General features: G+C 37.1%; 1 protein-coding gene across 7 annotated transcripts in view; it reads left to right on the top strand.

Moving 5' to 3' along the window:
* GLIS3 (GLIS family zinc finger 3) overlaps window positions 1-12,876 on the top strand; it is a 157,128-nt gene extending 144,252 nt beyond the window's left edge. For 4 of the 7 annotated variants that reach the window (XM_064642391.1, XM_064642393.1, XM_064642390.1 and 1 more), the window contains 3 exons: window positions 2,929-3,110; window positions 7,244-7,426; window positions 8,622-12,876. In XM_064642391.1, coding sequence (XP_064498461.1) covers window positions 2,929-3,110; window positions 7,244-7,426; window positions 8,622-8,758 — 502 coding nt within the window. In that variant the 3' untranslated portion in view covers window positions 8,759-12,876. Of the gene's footprint in view, window positions 1-2,928; window positions 3,111-3,609; window positions 7,427-8,621 lie in introns of those variants that run through there. The other 3 variants (XM_064642395.1, XM_064642392.1, XM_064642396.1) reach the window with 3 other exon arrangements.
* Window positions 12,877-17,789: the final 4,913 nt, after the last annotated feature.

The raw sequence follows: 17,789 nt of genomic DNA, 5'->3' as shown, positions 1-17,789 counted from the left end.
TAAGTTCTGCAACTAGCTCCAAGCCAGACTTCCAGAAGCAAAAGCCTCTGAGTAGTTCTAACCAAGGAGCTGAGGCATCCAACCTTCAGATATTAAAAAGTCCTTTGTATGTGGCATACAAGGGGCTGCTTCAAAGAAAGTCTTTGGGTAAGGACCTTAACAATATGGTTTTGAAATAGGTACAGTAGCTTCTTTCCAGGCATGGGACACCTCAGAGGATTGTCTGCTAAGACAAGCAAATTTTTTTTGTTAGTGAGCAAATGGCACATATAAGTGACTATAGAGATATCATTGGGCCAGATCCAGTAAAAAAAATGATGTAGTAAAATCTTTTTTTTTTTCATGTACCCACAATGAGTATTGGTCATTAAAAAATCACTTTTGTATGTGTTGTTTTAACTAATCTCATCAAAAGAGGTAATCTTTGGTTACTTTGTCATCTATCTTGCTTACTACTAAATCTAGTCACTCCTCAGGAGGACACCTTTTCCCAGCTACTATTGGAAAGGAAGAGGCTTCTTAATGGCTCCAGAAATATTCCTGCTCTGATTTTGTACCCATCAAGCACGGGGAAGGGCAACTTTCTGCAAATATGGCTGGTTCCTGAGTGCATCGACTCCTAGGCTTGGCCACAGTTCTTGATAGTAATTTCCAAGTGGTTACAAGTTGGTCCTGATTGTCTCAGGAACAGAATTAAATTTGCAGTTCCCCCAGTAACATACTGAACTGAGACAAATACAAGTTTTTCTTTTGTTAAGCAGAAGGAAAGAAAAGGTAGATAACTATGGACATGCATATGAGTAAGTCTGGGATTCATGAAATGATATATAGATCATTATAGAGACCACTAATGTCTATTAAAATGGAGCCCTGTCTGACTATACAATATAGTTCATTATTATTGGGAGGGTTTTTTTGAATGTTAAATCCAAATGTGAAATCTCTTAAACTGTGCTTTTTCCTTTGAGTTTTGAAAAGGATTTTTTCCCTGTTGGTGGGTGCTGGTTAAAACCATTTTTCAGATATTAATTTTCACAAATTAATTTTGAAAACACAGAGGATTGTATACCATGATTTTTAAAATAATTAATAGTATTAAAGACTGTCTGTGCATTGCTTTTCATCTCTAGCAGCAGCTAACAGTCTTTCTCTGTGAGTGCTATACAAAAGACTAACTACAGTCATTACTCAGGAGACATATAACCAGGTAGTTGCAGCACTTTTTAAGTCTCTGATCTTATTATCACAATATCACTACTGATTTCTCTTTTTTAAAAAGTTATTCTCTAGTATGGTGATGAAACACATGCATGCTTTGTTCCCTTCCTCCTTAGTATGTCTTTAAGTCTACTCTGCATCAGTTATCTGGAACAATTAAATACTTGACACATTAAAGACTCGAATTCAGTAGTGACATCTTTATCTCCTCCATCTATATAGCATATCTGAAGATGTGTTTATGAAGTTAATATCACCTCAGCACCAAGACCATTCAAACGCCATCTAATATGCATAAAAATGTGATTCCCAAAGAAAACTGAGTAGGTAGAAAATCATCCACAGTTCATCTTGATGCTCGGTACGCTCCAAATGCAGATTATGGACTACCAGTAGATAGCTTTCAAATGAAGTTGAAATGAAGCAGATAATGTGTGTGGCAGATGCAGATTCTGAGCTGCAGCATAAAAGATCGCAGGTGACTTGGGTTTAAATGCAGTTATAACCTATACAATGATCCTGTCCAGAGGTGGTTTGTAGTGCCACTACTGCAGTTGCGCCTTCTCTTGTATTCAGGATGTAATAAAAGCTTCTTTACGTTTCTTCAGGAAAATCATACTTTTTTGCTAGCTTAAAGTCATATTGTGTGTTGAGGTTTAGTCTCAGGACAACAAGGACCAGATCCACATTTTAGGATACTGGTAGACTGTGTTAACTGCAAGTTCTAATCCCTTCTAGCAGCAGCTACTGAGCGCACAGGAAAGGATAGATGGATACTCTCTCAGCAGACTTGCAGCTTGCTTTTAGCAATGGAGAGGCTGATCTGTGACAGGAATACTGCATCAGTTTCTACTCACCCTCTTGCAGAAATATCCTGGCTCTTTTTTGTTGGCCTTTCCATCTCTCCTCTCATGGATGAGAAAGTGGCCCAGAGCCATTCCTGAGCCCAGGCTGAGCTTTCATTAACTAATCAGATCCCATTGGTCTAGTGGGTGGTTTTCTGTCCACAAAAATGATCATAGCACCTATCTGTAGTGTACTTTGAGGTATGCAGTTTTAAGGAAATGTAGAAGAAAAGCCCATGAAAAAAGTAAAGTCCGTAAAACTCTTGTTTAAAACCTTCAAAAGTAGTGTGTATCCTTGTAGTGCCAGTAGTGACAGAGCTGTGCAAAACATACCACTGAATCTGTGTGGCAGCTCCACCACCAGGTTTATTTTCAAGAGTTCTTCTGGTCTGTGAGGCTTTCAAGTTTATAGTTTGAATCCCGATCAACATTTTGATCTGGTCAGACTCTGGAAGCAATTTAACACTTGTCTCTATTTACATTATATTGCCTTCAGATTGTCCTTCAGGAAGGACAGCTACTTATAGATAGATAAAATTGATTGATATAAAGCCTTAAAATGAACAGCTGGCAATGCCTAAGAAATTAGGTCCCCCATGAGGCATCTCCTCCCATTAAGACTTAGACACAGAAGGAGTGGATTAAAAGGAGTTTCCCATAATAAGGGTCAATTCAGCATGTTAATTTCACAGTTGTCAAATCTAATGATATGTCATGATATAAAAATATATCATCTCTGCACACTCTTAAATCAAGTCTGTATCTATGCAAATAGCTAAATATGGTAGTGAACTAAATAAAGTAGAAACAATCTTTAGCTCTTATGTATTGGAGATTTTACAGTTTTGTGGTTTTGAACTCATAGGTTTGTTGCTCCAGCTCCTTCTCCTCATCACATCAGCCACCAGAGAATGTCTGTTCCACATCCCATGTTGCAGAGACAAACTCCACAACCTCCCCAGCTTCAACAGCCTGCAGGATTGCCTCTAAAGACATACCAGCCAGCAGAAAGCCCTTTTTTTCAACCAAATACCCTCCACATCCAGGGTAAGAAGGAAGAATCTTCCTCACTGACATTAGTTGTTTGTCACTGTTGCAGGGCTTCGAATTAGGTGCTTCAGAGGCTGGCACTGATATTTTTAAGGCACCTTTGCTTTTGAAAGACTCTGGGAAGTAGCCTTCAGGACTCTGCCTTCAGACTTCCTTAAAATTCTTACCTTAGGTAATTGTTATTCGTCTTAGTAAAGGGTTACAGCTTTCTCTTCAGACTGATTTTCAGAGCTGGCTGAATAATGGAAAAAAATTAAAAAATCATACAAAGTATTCATTAAAAAAAAAGTTGCCATTTATTTAAAAAAATTGTTAGCTGATACGAGTTAGTGACCCTAGTGTATCTATACAGATAGCTCACTAGTAATAGTTATCTTTGAATTACAAAAAATCAGATTTCAATAAACGGAAACAGCTTTTCACATTTGGAAATCAGTCTGTTAGTACAATATGTGACTCATATCTCTCTCTTACTCTCTTTTCCTTTTGTTCCTAGCAGCCGGATGGTACCAGATGATTACTTGGTATTGTGTAGTTCGCCTGGTGAACATGTGAAAATATACTGCAGAGGAACACTATTTTGAAGTATTTCAGGCCAAAGACAGGTGTCATTTTTACATACCGTAGCAGTAATGGCTACTCACTCATGATGTATATTTCTTAATGGCAGTTGTAATGATTTTCTTGAGAAAATACTCTGTTGTGCCAGGCAGAGAGATGACTGAGGAGGGAATGGATATCCATTAGAAACTTCCTACCTTATGGAAATTATAACTGTGGCAGTCATTCATTACGTATCTGCAAGGAAATCTTTGTCCACGTCAGTTCAATGGGAGAAGGACTCTATCCCAAACTTATATGGACCACGGTGTGAATTTGAGATGGGCTCTCCACCTCGACTTTTCGGATATTCAACACCTGTCAGGACAAAGCTCTTTGTATGATAAAGAACAAGAGCTTCTTGCTTTTAGAGGCAATTCTTGCAGCATACAGCTATTTTATCATATTTAAAAATACTTCACTTTCCTAAGGAAATAATGCCATAATGTCAGAAGAAAAACTGTTTGCTCTGTATCTTGACATCATGGATCTTGGCTGTAGTGTAACTGATTCAAAGAAACGCAATTGATATAACCCTGGTCATGTGTGTGTTTTAAACAGTTTAATAAGAGACCAACTTATACAATCCAGAGTTGCAGTCCTGAGAAGAAATGTTCAGCTGCTGGAGCTTTATTAGCCAAACTGTTTGCCTTTTTTTTTATTTTTCCAGTGCTGCATGAAAACACAGAAAACTGATACTACAGGTAGTTCTCTAGCAGATAATTTTGAATGATGGGCTAGATATGATCAGGGTCTAGGGCCTGAATTGCATGTGGTTTCATGTTATCCTACATTGAGCTGTATTGGAGATTATCTTGGGTATGGCACTGTGTGAATAAAGGAAAGAGCTCCTGACACCAAGTTAGGAGATTTTGCTTTCATGTTGGGCTCCAGTTCTAAGACCTCTACCCTTCCACTTGATGCACTGTAGATGCAGACAAAAACATTTAGAATAGTGCTAAATAACTGAGGGGAGAGAACTACATATGCTTTTATTCTTGTTTATAGCTCTATGTCTTATAAGATGGGTAATTGACACTGAATTATGAAAAGAACATGTATCTAGGAAAGTTGCATTACTTTTCTGTGCTCTCTTTCCATAATAAAAATTTTTGGGGGAATTTTCTAGCCAATATAAGTGCTTTGTGCACTTCCTGGTGCTTTCTGCTGTTTAAAGTTTAATGTACTGCTGGGTCAAATCTTTGCTGGACAATATTTTTTACTTAAGCAGGAAATGACCAAATAGAGAGAATGTGACGCAACAATAGTCCAACGCCAAGGTCAGTGTTTTTTCTGCCAGATTTGACCTTTCAGTAGTCAAAGTTACTGGCAGATTGTTCTACACTGATAACAGGATGCATAAAAGGAGAATGAGCACAGAGTAATGTGAAAGGACACTTCAGCATGTGTCTTGAAGGATCTTGCCAGCTAGTTCAGACCACTCACGTATAAATTGAAATGGTTGTTTCTGGTAACTAGTCTGACTCAACAATAAACTTGCATGTTGTGTCATTGCTGGTTGAGAAAAAAAGTTTATTTTGAAAACATATTTAAAGAAGGCAAAACCTGTCAATAGCTTCATGTAGCTAATGTAGCTTCAAAATTAAGTTTTGGATGGCTATTGTTTTTTCTTTAATTTTCTGTTATTTTACTACAGTTGATTCTTAAATATCAAGACTGAATATTTAAGGATTGATGGCTTGTAAATTCCCAACAGTCTGACTCAGTTTTGCTGTAGTTAAACTTTAAAAGAAAAAAAAAAAGGATTGAAACCATCATCTCACAGCTAGGGCAACTCTTGCAAAAGACGATGAAATCTGTGAGTGTTCAGCCTCTCTGGGAGTGAGCACAGAGTCTCACACAAAGAGTCTTCATATTTTGCCTGCTGTGGAAGAGGAACCATGCTTCTTCTTTTTATTTTTCTTTGAGCTTCTCTTCTCTCTCTCCTCTCTCCTTTCTCCTCTCTTCTCTTTTTTCTTTTATATAAAAAATGCATTAAAAAGTGTTTTCTTTTCCCCCCTTTTCCTTCTTTTTCCCCTGGTGTTGATGGGTTTAGGGAATGTGTTATTGCTATTTCATCTTATTGATCTTTCTATGCCAGAAGGAAATTCATCTGGAATGACTTGGTAATATGGATATTGATTAAATAGACTGGCTAGAGGATACAGCCGTACACAACAGCTTTTTCTGATGACAGTAATGTCATAGGAAATTCCTTAAAATGCTTTCAGAGTTAGGGGGTTGTTTTTCTGATAGTGGCTTTTAGGTATGACTTACCTCAACATATTCTTTATCAAGAGAATAGCACACCAGCCTTTAGGCAGTAAGTTGTTTGCTAATAAAAATCTTCAGAGAGTCTATTGTTCCTGGGCCTATTTTTGGACTGTCAAGGCCTACAACTTCTATGTAACACCTTGATGGTGTTACCATCTGTGTTTTTCCTTTATGCGGAGAAAGAGAGTGGTGAGAACAATGAGACACAGCACTGGGAGAGAGGAGCTTGATTCACAGTTTTTCTTAAAAGAAAAGAATACAGATATTCTAGTACTGATTTGTGGTTTTACTTCTGACATTTACTCTTAAGACCATAGTATAGAAAACAGAAATAAATGCATCCCAATGATCTTCTACATATAAAAGCCTTCTTTCTGACTGAAAAAGATCTCCAAAGCTTAGACAGCAGTTCTTTAGGCAGGAGAAAAGACCTTGCTTCCATGAGAAAATCTTTTGACCAACCTACTGCAGAGTATCTGTCTGTGCCTCCTTAGACTGCATATGTGTCCCTCTCCTACAAAGAAGAGTGATTTTTGTTATATAAATACATACTTTGGCATGGACTTCAGTGTGAATTTGCTCAGTGCTTATATGCCTCTCTGAAATATCACTTCAGGAACAAAAACCTTTTAGAAAAAAACCCTAGTGGGGATTTTTCTACCATGTGACACAGTGGTCTTGGTTCTCTTCCCTGGGGACTTATTGCTGCCGATGAGTGCGTTAGGCTCTCACCCTGTACATGCAAAAAGCAGGCCCCATCATCATCTAGCAGCCCTTCAGAGTCTCTGCGTATGTCCCTCCTGTCAGCTGGTTCTCTTGGCATCAGTGACAGACTCTCAAGTGTTACTCAGACTTTTCTTGGGTAATCTTCCTTTATTTTGAATTAAGCATTTTCTTAGATTTTTCAGGCAGATGCCCACTGTGGTCTCTGGAGAGAACCAGTTCAGACAGCAGGATTGCAGAGTACAGGGTGAAATTTCCTGAAAAATTTCAACTTCTAGACAGTCGGTGCCTCTCACAAATCATGCTTGGAATCAGGATATCAGAAGATGAAGCAGATTGTGTTTGAAATTGGTAGCAAATGGAGGAAGCTTTAGGGAGCTTCATATCAACACTACTTTATTTGTGTAAAATTATTGAAGACCTGGTGTTATGGCAGTTGAGGTTTTTATCATTCTCTCAGCCGCAGTTCCAAATACTATTCTTTGGATCTCTGTCCAGGTCTTTTACTGATGGCCTTTTTCTCCTTGTTCTAGGTTTTTATGGGCAGCTTCAGACTTTCTGTCCTCCACATCATGCTGATGCTCAGAAGAATGTACAACATGGTGTTTCTTGCAATATGGTTCCTCCTTTTGAAGACTGCTTAGCTCCTACATCAGCGGGCCAGGCAGAGCTTGGCCTTTTCCATCGAACTTTTTCAGGTCATTCTGGTATCACAGGTAAATGACAGCTGGTGACTTCGTGGATGACTGTGTACAGTTTGTGAACATTGAGCTGCTTGAGCTATGTGAGTGTATGTGCCTGGGATGTCTCATGACAGACTTGACTCTTTGACTCAAAAAGAGGAGGTGGTTTTCAGACCTTTGTGGAGTGGTTGGCATGGGGAGGCAGGCAGTCACCATAGGTGACAGCAACAATTGGCTTGTGTGTAAACTGTACTCTGTTGAGGGCTTCTCAAGGTTCTAACCTGTGGGGGTCAAACACTCTCTAGCTTGTGTATTTGCTTTGAAATGCAGTCCATTGAGCCCTGTGTGATATTTGTGCAGCCACTCCACTTCACTGCATGTGTTGTGGCAGGGACCTGAGATGATTCAAACCACTGATTTTGTTTTGCGTATGTTTGGGTTTTATCAGTCTTGAATTTAATTTTTTCACATTTCCATGACAAGAACTACCTGGGTGTGCACTTTCTGTGTGCACTTAACTTAGTCTCTGCCCAGATGAAAAACACCTCAGGGGCTTGTATGCTGCTCTGGAAAGGAGAAAGTTCCCTCTGTGCAAGGATCAGTACAAGACAGTGAGCCTAATCTTAAGGCCTAAGCACAACTAAGCACCAAGTCTTTTACTGTCCTTCCACACAGGATGAATTCACTTAACATTTGTTGTTCTTTGAAATCCCTTTTACATCCTTGGTCCTTCAGTAGTGCATTGCAAAGCCAATGCACCTGTAATTTCAGAGGCATCTCACAGTATGTTATCCAAAAGATGGCAGTTTTTATGCAAACTGTTACTCTCGTGTTTACTACCATTGCTTGTAGAAGGTAGTAATTTCTGTGCCAGGGTCTGCTTTACAGCAGTTTGTTCTACAATATTTTATTGTCTTTTATCATGAGTTCAGTATGATGAAATTTGTTAAGTTTATTTTTAAAATTATCACAATTTTAACACCCATTATATGGAGAAGTGTTAGTTGTGATGAAATCTGCTGTACATCAGACTCGATTCTGACAGAACTGAGAATTCCTCCCTTGGTAAGCAGTAAGTTATGTAATTAATTTCAAACGTATGTTGGCTTGTTTGTTTTGTTTGTGTATTTGATTTAAAACCATTTCCAGATCTATGTATAAGTATTAGGACATATTCCATGATATAGCTATCCTAGTTAATTAACTGGTTTTTGGGTTTTTTCCCTAGTCTATGACTTTCCAGCAGGGTCCATAGGTATCTTTGGTGATTCAGCTTGCAGCATGCCAGAGGACAGCAGTTTCCTACAAGTAAATGCAGTGGATCGTCATCCTAGCCAGCTTTCTTCCGTGTACACTGAAGGCTAAAGTAACATAAATCTAGTTACAAGAACTTCATTCCATTTCAACTTGCCCTTCTCGTATTTCTCCACAAAATGTTTCTCTCCATGAAACTGCCACGTATGTATGGGGATATGACTGGATATACATACATAATGGAGAGGAAAAAAGCAATCACTGAGCATTCTTCATTTAATCAAGCTCCAACTGAGAAGGGGAATGTTTGGAGAAAGCAAGCTTTGCCAAAACCTTAGCAATTGTTTCTTTTCTTCTCATCTGTGGCACAGCAACTCTATTTTTTTATTATTTCTTCTTTGCAATTTCTCAAAGGGAATTCGGAGACCAAATAAGAAAACTGCTTGTTAGCTGCAATCCTTTCAAGCTGAATGGGTGCACTAACTGAAGAACAAAGCTTTAGAAAATACGTTTTTCAAAAGAGGAAAAGAAGTAAAACTAGAGCATACTACAAACCATTTCAAAGGCATTCAGCTTTTTGCACAACCTGTTTGCATGTGATGCTTCCGAAGTTAAACACACACCAGTATCCAGAAGGGAGAGAAATTAGACATATAAGTTTGCACTCCCCATTGGACGTGGTGATGTGGCTTCTTTTTGGAGTCAAAGATCATTGGTACTGGATTTCTTACAGGCCTCGAGTTATGTGTCTCTTCCTTCCCTCTGTATTTTAAGCCATACAATATGGCTATTGCCGTTTTTCCAATATTCATTCCAACCCAATGCTTTAAGCATGAATAAGAAGGGTTAAACACATGAGAATTTACATAGACTTTGTCTCTATTTAGCACAGATGCCAGATAAGAATAAGTACATTTTAACTTTCTGTTGCTTTTTAATTATATTGTAGAGCTTTATTGCTGTACGTGCTATAGTATTCTGTAGGGAGGTTTAAAATACTGCGTAGGAAAGATTCTTCCTTAAATTCTACAGATTTTTTTTAAAAACAATTTGTATTGATTCAATTAAATTTTTATTGCCCTAATATTTTCTATAACAAATTTTCAGAAAGAACTACTCTTAAGTGTGCTGTGGTCCCTGTGCTTACTTAGAGGTAAAGCTGAACTGGTTTGGTGGTTTTGATTTTTCTACTCAGTGTCAGGCTCTAGTCCTTGAATTTAGTCCAGGATGAAAGCAAATGTGGTTGCCCTTCATGAAAGGTACCAAGATTATGAGTTAAATCCAGTATTTTGCAGTGAAGACATGCCATCACTGTGATCCTGTATACCTTGGAAACAACTCTTACATTATGCAGAACTGAGTTTTTAGGTGATTAATTCCTGTTCATCTATTTTGTAGACTTCTTAACTGTGTAGTGTGCATCTTAACGTTCTCATGACCTGATATAGTAAGGACAGAAATTCAGTTTGTTCTTACAGGCTAGACCACAACTATGCTTCTGAAATTACTCTTCTGGAAAGATGAACATTAAAAAAATGTTTATACAAACTCTTTTTTTTCTGCAAAAATTTTTTGAGTTTTTCAGTGCATTTGGCTCAGATTCATAATTTGCTATTATGTTGAATAGGTGAATTTATGTCCAGATGTTTATAAACACTGGCAATCTTTTGAGGTTTTTATTCATTAAATACATTCTTATGTGCAGGTGTATGTGCTTAAATGTTTAATGGAGAGATTTTCGTCCAATTAATGTGTAGAATATATGGATAAACCGTGCACATAAATGAAGTACAATAAGAAGTAGTGTGACTAAAATACAGATAACTCTGTGCTAAGTTCTTCCCCCTTTTATTCTGCTTCTCACATCACAGGTGGAGGTGTCCCCCTGCTCCAGCTTGCAGTAATAGGTCCACATGTTATAATATGTGGTTTACATTCAGTTAAATGACATCAGGCATCCCTTACAGCTGTACATACACAGTCCTTTTGCATTAGCATATGATCTGGCCCAGTGCATTGACCACAAGTTTCACTTTTTAATTAAGATTTAAGTTTGTGCTATCTTAAAGCCCATTATGCATTCACTGCGCAAGCATAAGTTGATTCAGCAGGAATAATTAGTCACAATGAACACTTCAATTTCAAATGTATGGGACTGTGTTTTGTTCCACCAAAGTCAGCAAGAGCAGAATCAGGCTCAGTGTGGACGTATGTGTGTACATACATGTGTACATACATGCTTTGTACATACAAATCCTTCAAGGTTCTTTTAACCACGTGGTTGTTCAGAATTTGTCCATTGCTGTGCACAAAACTGAAATATTGTTGCTGTCTTCAGATCTGTAATACCCTGACTTTTAAACCTTTTGAAATATTTTTCTAGTATCTGAATGTACAAGCTGTTCAGTAGAGTGGGGGATTTTACATTTTGAAACTTCCTGACCAAAGGAAAAGCGGGGGTACAGAATTCAAAAAGGGCATTCATAATTTGGGGCTTCATCAGTTACATTTAAAAAAGGAAACTTCTGCAAGTTGTTAATTCATTATTTCGCACATATATAATATATATATATTCACAGCTTTCCATGAGCCTTAATCCTAAAAAGAAGGAGTTAGAGTATAGTTACATCAAGCACACGAGAGTGGGCTACCAGTCTGTAAAAAGGTATGCCTATGTTTACTTCTCTTTCAGAGACAGAGAGGATTCGTCACAATTATTTCATTATTCTCTTTGAAACCAGACTGACTTCAGGGCATCAACTTAATCACTGATTTTATCTCAAGTATTTTAGATATTTAATTAGGGAATTGTGTTTGTCACATGTTACAATGAAAAAGGTGCTTGGGAAAATACATAAAGTAATGCCAGTTACTGAGTTATCTTCAAATACTTGTGCCTTAGTGATTTTTATGTTGTTATTCTACTTGCTGGATTGTTAACTTTCTAAAGGGATTCGTATCTAGAAGATGAAGTTATTTTAGACTATGGACATGAAACAATATTAGCATGAAATTATTTACAATCATTCTTTTATACAATTCACTTGTTTTCAGAGTCAATGATCTATTTATATCTGCATTAGAAATGGATCTACACTGGAGTTTAAAATACAGTTTGAAAGTGCATATGTACATGTGGGAGTGTATGAGTGTATGTGTTTATTTGGATCTCCCTTTCTATGTATATATACACACAAGCATATAAGCATTATGGTTTAATAATACCAGGTGCTGAAGTACTGCAGTGCTAAAACCATCTGTCAATCTGTCACATTGTATTTTGTTTTCAGCTTTCTTTGAAGAGGTGTGAATGAGTATAAAAGTTATATTTTAACTGTTTATTCCCTGTTTTCCTTGTGTAATTTTATAGCAGACTTTTTTAAACAGCACTTTTTTGTTCTTTGTATGGAATTTTGTTGTTAGTTTGTTTTGTTGGTTTGGGTTTTTCTAATATATATTTTCTAGAAGCAGGTAAAGCAAATGAAAATTACCATTTAAAATTAGCTGAGGGGGCTTATATTTAAGAAAAAAAATTCCTTTTATTCTGTACAGAAAGCAGCATCTTGTGTAATATTTTTTACACAAAGCACTTTGGTAAGGAGAGAAAGTGGGATTATGTTTTTCCTAAACCTTACAGAGTAATCTACATATTTATACACACTTACATATACACATATGATCTTAATTTGCCATACTGTATATCTGGCTGATAGTTGCTCTAAAGAAATACCTGTTGCATGTCATGAAAAAAAAAATCAAAAGAATTAGTTACACTTTTTGCTCTACTAGTATGTATAATTTTATGATTTTTTTACAGTTACTTTTCATACAATCATAAGTTATTTTTGTCCTGTTTGATAAAGTTCTGTTTTATGTAAAAAGTAAAGTGAAATGTGTATGTGGATGGTACAAAATAAAACCTGAAAACTGTAACTCCGTTATATTACCTGTAGAATATCTTGTGAGAAATACCTTTAAAGAAGACTGCTCCAGTCATTGTCCTTCACCATAAAACTACTAGTGTTTGCATAGTTCGTATAATTAGAAACAGAAATGGGGAAAAAAAACCCTCAGAGATTTCTTCTAAAAAACTCTTGGGTTAGATTTTTAAGTCTGGATTTAATTATTGTTATAGTGAGGCTAGAGATAGAGACACAGATAAATGAATGCCTCAGTGGGTGTTTACACCCTGGGTGGAGACACAAATAAAAGAAGAAAATTTAATTACAGTTTTGTGTTGTGATCTTTTTTTATTTTTAATTGGTTTCTTTGTTCGTGTGGTTCAACAGTAAAACATATAAAGGCATTTTGCTTTTTTGTCTGATTATTGTTTCTAACATACTCAAACAATTACACTATTTCAGAGTATTTAATGTATGAAAAAGAACATTTTTTTAAACTCTGCATTAGACAAAATACAAACAAAAGATAGAGACAGAAGTTGATGCATGTTTATGTCCATATTGTCCAAAACACATCCTAAGAATCCAACATGCTTAGGAAATAAGAGGTTACCTTCTACCATATGCATAAATTGGACTAGGAATCTAAGGAAAAAGCACAAATTAATAAATTAACTAAGCTCAGAGGAATGCTGTGTTAGCATTGCAAACAGACCTTTGAAAATAATGGTCCTAGCTGATTTTACTATGAAATTAGCATGGCTGGCTCTGGGTCAACCATGAGCAGATAAAAACTGTTAAGGCCACAATCACTGACAGGTGTACATGTGAGCTTTGTAGAGCTTTACTAAAAATAAACTTTGCCCAGTGTGATCTTATTTGCACTGCATCTTAGTTGTTGTAGGAAACTTGCCCCATGGTTTAGTAAATATTGTTAGTGAATCCTGCAAGCAACCATAGAGAACTGAGAGTTGCTGAATTGAAGTGTTTCAGAATTTAGTTTTTCTTTTTTGATGGAGAGAGAGAGCCCTTCAGATGAGAAGTCTGCAAGTTCCCTATGCAATGGAGAGTAACATGGTTCAAAATACTTCAAAGCCATGTGCTTTTTTTGTGTACCTGAGGTATAGCACTTTTTCATGATGTCCAGCAAACTATCCTATAGCAAAACAGTGAAATGTAGTAAAAAAGTTATGTGACAGGTATATTCCCCTGAAGAACATAATTTCTGCATGAAGGTTGTCTGAATTTTTCCTTGATAAAGTGTTTGTGTTTGGGGTTTCCTATTTTAGGGGAAAAAAATTTTTGAAACATAAGAAAGTCTCACAAGATGAAAATTTTTGCATGTATTTAGTTAGAGGAATTCTCCCATGCAGCTGTGCTAAAGCCACAATGTATTCCTGAATTTATACCAGCTCTGTCCTAATGGAAAATATTTCAATAAATCTTGATGTATATCTATGTCCTTCAATAAGAGAAGAAAATAATAAACATAATTATTCCATTCTGAATATTAATCTATTCGTATATCCTAATTATACTAATTACATGACACCTTGTATTTGAAGTTAGGAGTGAGGATGTCTAAATGAAAACACAACTGTCCATTTTCCTCAGCTGTGATTCTCAGGAAAATGCTTCTTCATATTCAGACTTGCTGTTTCTTACCTTGGATCACTTTATAACTCCAAATAACATCACATGTGTTTTGAATTACCTTATTTTTAAACTGTGTCTGTTGTCCACTGTAAATAAGCTGCCTCAAGAAGCAGTTTTAAAAAGTCTCTCCCATAATGGACAGTCTTAAAGTGGACGACTTCTGTATGTCTGTATATACTCACTCGCTGCAATATACAACCACAAGAAACAGAATGATAGAATTAATCTTACAGAATGAAAACTGTTAATTTTTAAAGGTTGCTGTGTATCTTTTCTCTACCTTCCTTGAAACTATAATATTCTCATTTAAAAACTAAGTACGAAAAATCATTCTAGCACATCTTCCCATGCCATTTATAGATTTATAACCAAAGTAAATTTACCCAGCAGTCAGTATCATTAATGATTCACGAATGAGATGGGTTAATTCAGTGAACTGTAACAAAGAATGCCTTTCTATGTGTCTAGTTAAAAGTTCCAACATACCTTTGTTATAATTATAACTAGAAAATGCAAACCTTATGCATGGCTGCAACTAGGTACACAGAATAAAGCATTACAAGTAAATCTAGGTAGACAGAAGAAAATATAACCATTTCCTCAATATAATAGATCTTTCCCTTTTGACCAAAAATGTACTTGAACCTGCCAGTCAGTGGGCACATTCCAAGCTTGGCTGCATGTAAATCAGACAGCTTCAGCTATTCCAGGAATGGACACAGTGAGGTTGATTAAGCTCATGAAAAGTAGGGTGACCTGGCCTCATTTCCTGAAAATTCCAGCTTAAATCTGTTGGAAAAACAAACCCCAAAGTTGCTGCTGCAACTGTGGCTGATATATTTACAACCACAACTAGACTGGCAGCATTGTGATTTCACCTGTTAACCCATCACTTAGCATAGCACACAGTTGTAATTAAGCTGTACCTATCTTGGGCTGGAGGAAGAGGAAGGATACTTTGCTTTAATGGAAGTTAAATTAGTAGTACTGAGTGAGAAAAGTTAAAGCAGTTTAACTGGACCAGCTTATACATCAAAGAAGTGGCAATAGTGTTAGATGGCACCATTATTGCACTAAACCTTTATTCATGATCAATTTGACTTTCGAACCAATGAGGAATCAGAATATTTCTCAAAAAAATTTTTACTCTGGAAGTTTAAAATCTTAGGAGGCCACATTTTTTGCCAACCCTTCTGTAGAAGCCAGAGAATGTTGTAGAGTTCCAATGCCAATTTTCTCTTTTGTGACTTTGTTAGGACAGTCCACAAAAACATTGAATAGGGGAGCAGTTTTGTCATATGTACAGAATAGAAACTGTATTCAAACTTTTAATTTTAGGGAACCTGCTAAAATACAATCTGCACAAAACAGAATTGTGCAGATTTACTCAATCAGAATTACTCAAGCCAAAGCTGAACCAATGTGTATAATAGGTAAGTTTACCCAATTAATGGAAATGTTGCTTAAAAGTTGAATAGGAAAGGAAAGAATGGCACTCAGATCCCCTGTGGTACTCTTACTTGTTGCTGTACTTTTTTTTACTTCTTGCAGTTATGTGTCTCAATTATTCAAGAGCCTGTTTCACTGTAGAGACTGTTGGGTGCAGAATTTTTGCTGGCTGTTGAGCTTTTCATGTTGGTGGGCCTTCTTCATTGAAACTTCTTGCTGTACACAGTGGAGGCAGTTGTATTTAGCTAAAAGGAACTCATGTAACAGTAGCTTCATTACTTTAAACTTTCTTCTTTGATCCCTAACCCCAACATGACAATCAATGAGGCTGCGCTCAGTGGCTCAAAGGACTAAAAGAATTGATCATGCCAATCCCACTGTCCTTCTTTTTACATCACTAAGTGACCTCCAACAGGACATTTATGATACAGGAACAGCTGAAGCCAAACCGTTTGGTCTGATGAGTTTTTCATGCCTTACTGATGGAGTTGTTACTTTCACTGTATGAATTATGGCCTTTTGCAAGACTACTGGTCAAGTCATCAAATACAATGAACAGTGTCAGCAGAACCTTAAGGGAAATGGTAACTAAAAGTGATTTTCATGCTCCTTTGGACCAAGGGATCACCACTCTTGGGTCTGCTGGTCATGCAAACTGGAGCACTCTGATGGCAAAAAGTTTACTGAAGCAACTGGAAACCACCGTGGCCGAGGGCTGACCACAGCCTGTGTATCTCCCAAACATTCTTTCTGCAAAGATCAGTGATTTTGGTGGCTCTTTGCTGCCCGAGAGTCCCACCCCAGGAAGGATCCTCAAGCAGCTGGCCAGCTGCCTTTCACACTGGGCTTGGTTATTGCACAACACCAAAGGTGCTGGATGTAATTCTGTCCACCTGTACTAGAGAAAAACTGAAGCAGAAACCTAGTATTTGGATTTTTTCCCCCAGTGAATGCAACAGATTGCACCAAATTAATTCCCATTGAGTAGTCTAACATGGCTTTAGGATATTCTTTTACAGAATCAATACTAAGAAAGGAGAGGGGAAAAGTACTTTTTCTCTTCTGCTGCTCTCTTTTCTTTACTATCTTTTCTCTTCTGTTGTTCAGAAGATCTTCCTGACAAAGAACACTAAACATTTTACTCATTTTAGGGCTGCTCAAATGTAAATGAGGGTAAACTCACCCCTATTTGCTTGCAGAAAAAGGTAAGTAGGGTAACTGAATGTTGCCCTAAGTTGTATGTCTTGCTTGAGAATCATACTCAAGTCTAAATTTGAATTGAATTTTGGGTTCAAAAGCAAAAAAGAAGTCAGAAATATGTTCAGGAAACAGATCACTGAAGGAAACATGACTTGAAAAGGGAAGAATAAGAACAGTCATAGTACAACATAATACAATATACCTCTAAACTGTATGAGGTATATATGCACAGGGACATGGCAGGGACACAGAGGAGCTGATAAAAGCTTTTTTCTTTCAAAGATCTCAAGACTGTTTCCTAAACAAGATGAGACTGCACCATTAACCTTAATTTGGAGTTGTAGTTGCCAGTAATACTTGTAGGACTATCAGTTACATATTTTCAGTCTAGGTCAAGCCATCGCAAACATCATCAGAAATAGAAACCACTACTTACTGGAAGACTTAGGTTGCTTATAACCTGGAAAACCTCCCAGTGGTGGGGTTTTACCTTCTAACTTTGTCTTACCTTTATGCTTGCTTTGCTTGAGAGCCTTATTCCAATTCCGTGTAAACCCTTGAGCAGGTTCTCAATGGCACTTTACTGTATGTACCTGTTAATAGCAAGTTGCCATCTACTACCATTTTGGCATAGCAGAGTTGTACATCCACTCTTCTCTGACATAGCCAACTGCACAAACTATACCACAAAGGAGAATTTTGCATTCACTAGTTCCTATTCTTTTATTCCTCTTGCATTTTTTTTATACCAGGTATGTAGTCTTGGTATTTCTGTGGCAGTTACTGAATACCCTGAGAGTCATTTGTCAAGGCCACTCTGTATGGAAAGTAGAGAAAATCTCACCCCAAATCAAGAAGTACCTCCATCATCCTCTCTTCCAGTTTTTTGTTGGAGTGGGGGATAGTAGAAAAGTCTATAAAAGAGTGACATAGAA

This window comes from Pseudopipra pipra, chromosome Z (genome assembly GCF_036250125.1).
Source record: "Pseudopipra pipra isolate bDixPip1 chromosome Z, bDixPip1.hap1, whole genome shotgun sequence".
In the NCBI taxonomy this organism is placed as follows: domain Eukaryota; kingdom Metazoa; phylum Chordata; class Aves; order Passeriformes; family Pipridae; genus Pseudopipra; species Pseudopipra pipra.
The sequence above is the reverse complement of the archived record's forward strand: the minus strand, read 5'-3'. Positions and strand labels throughout refer to the sequence as shown.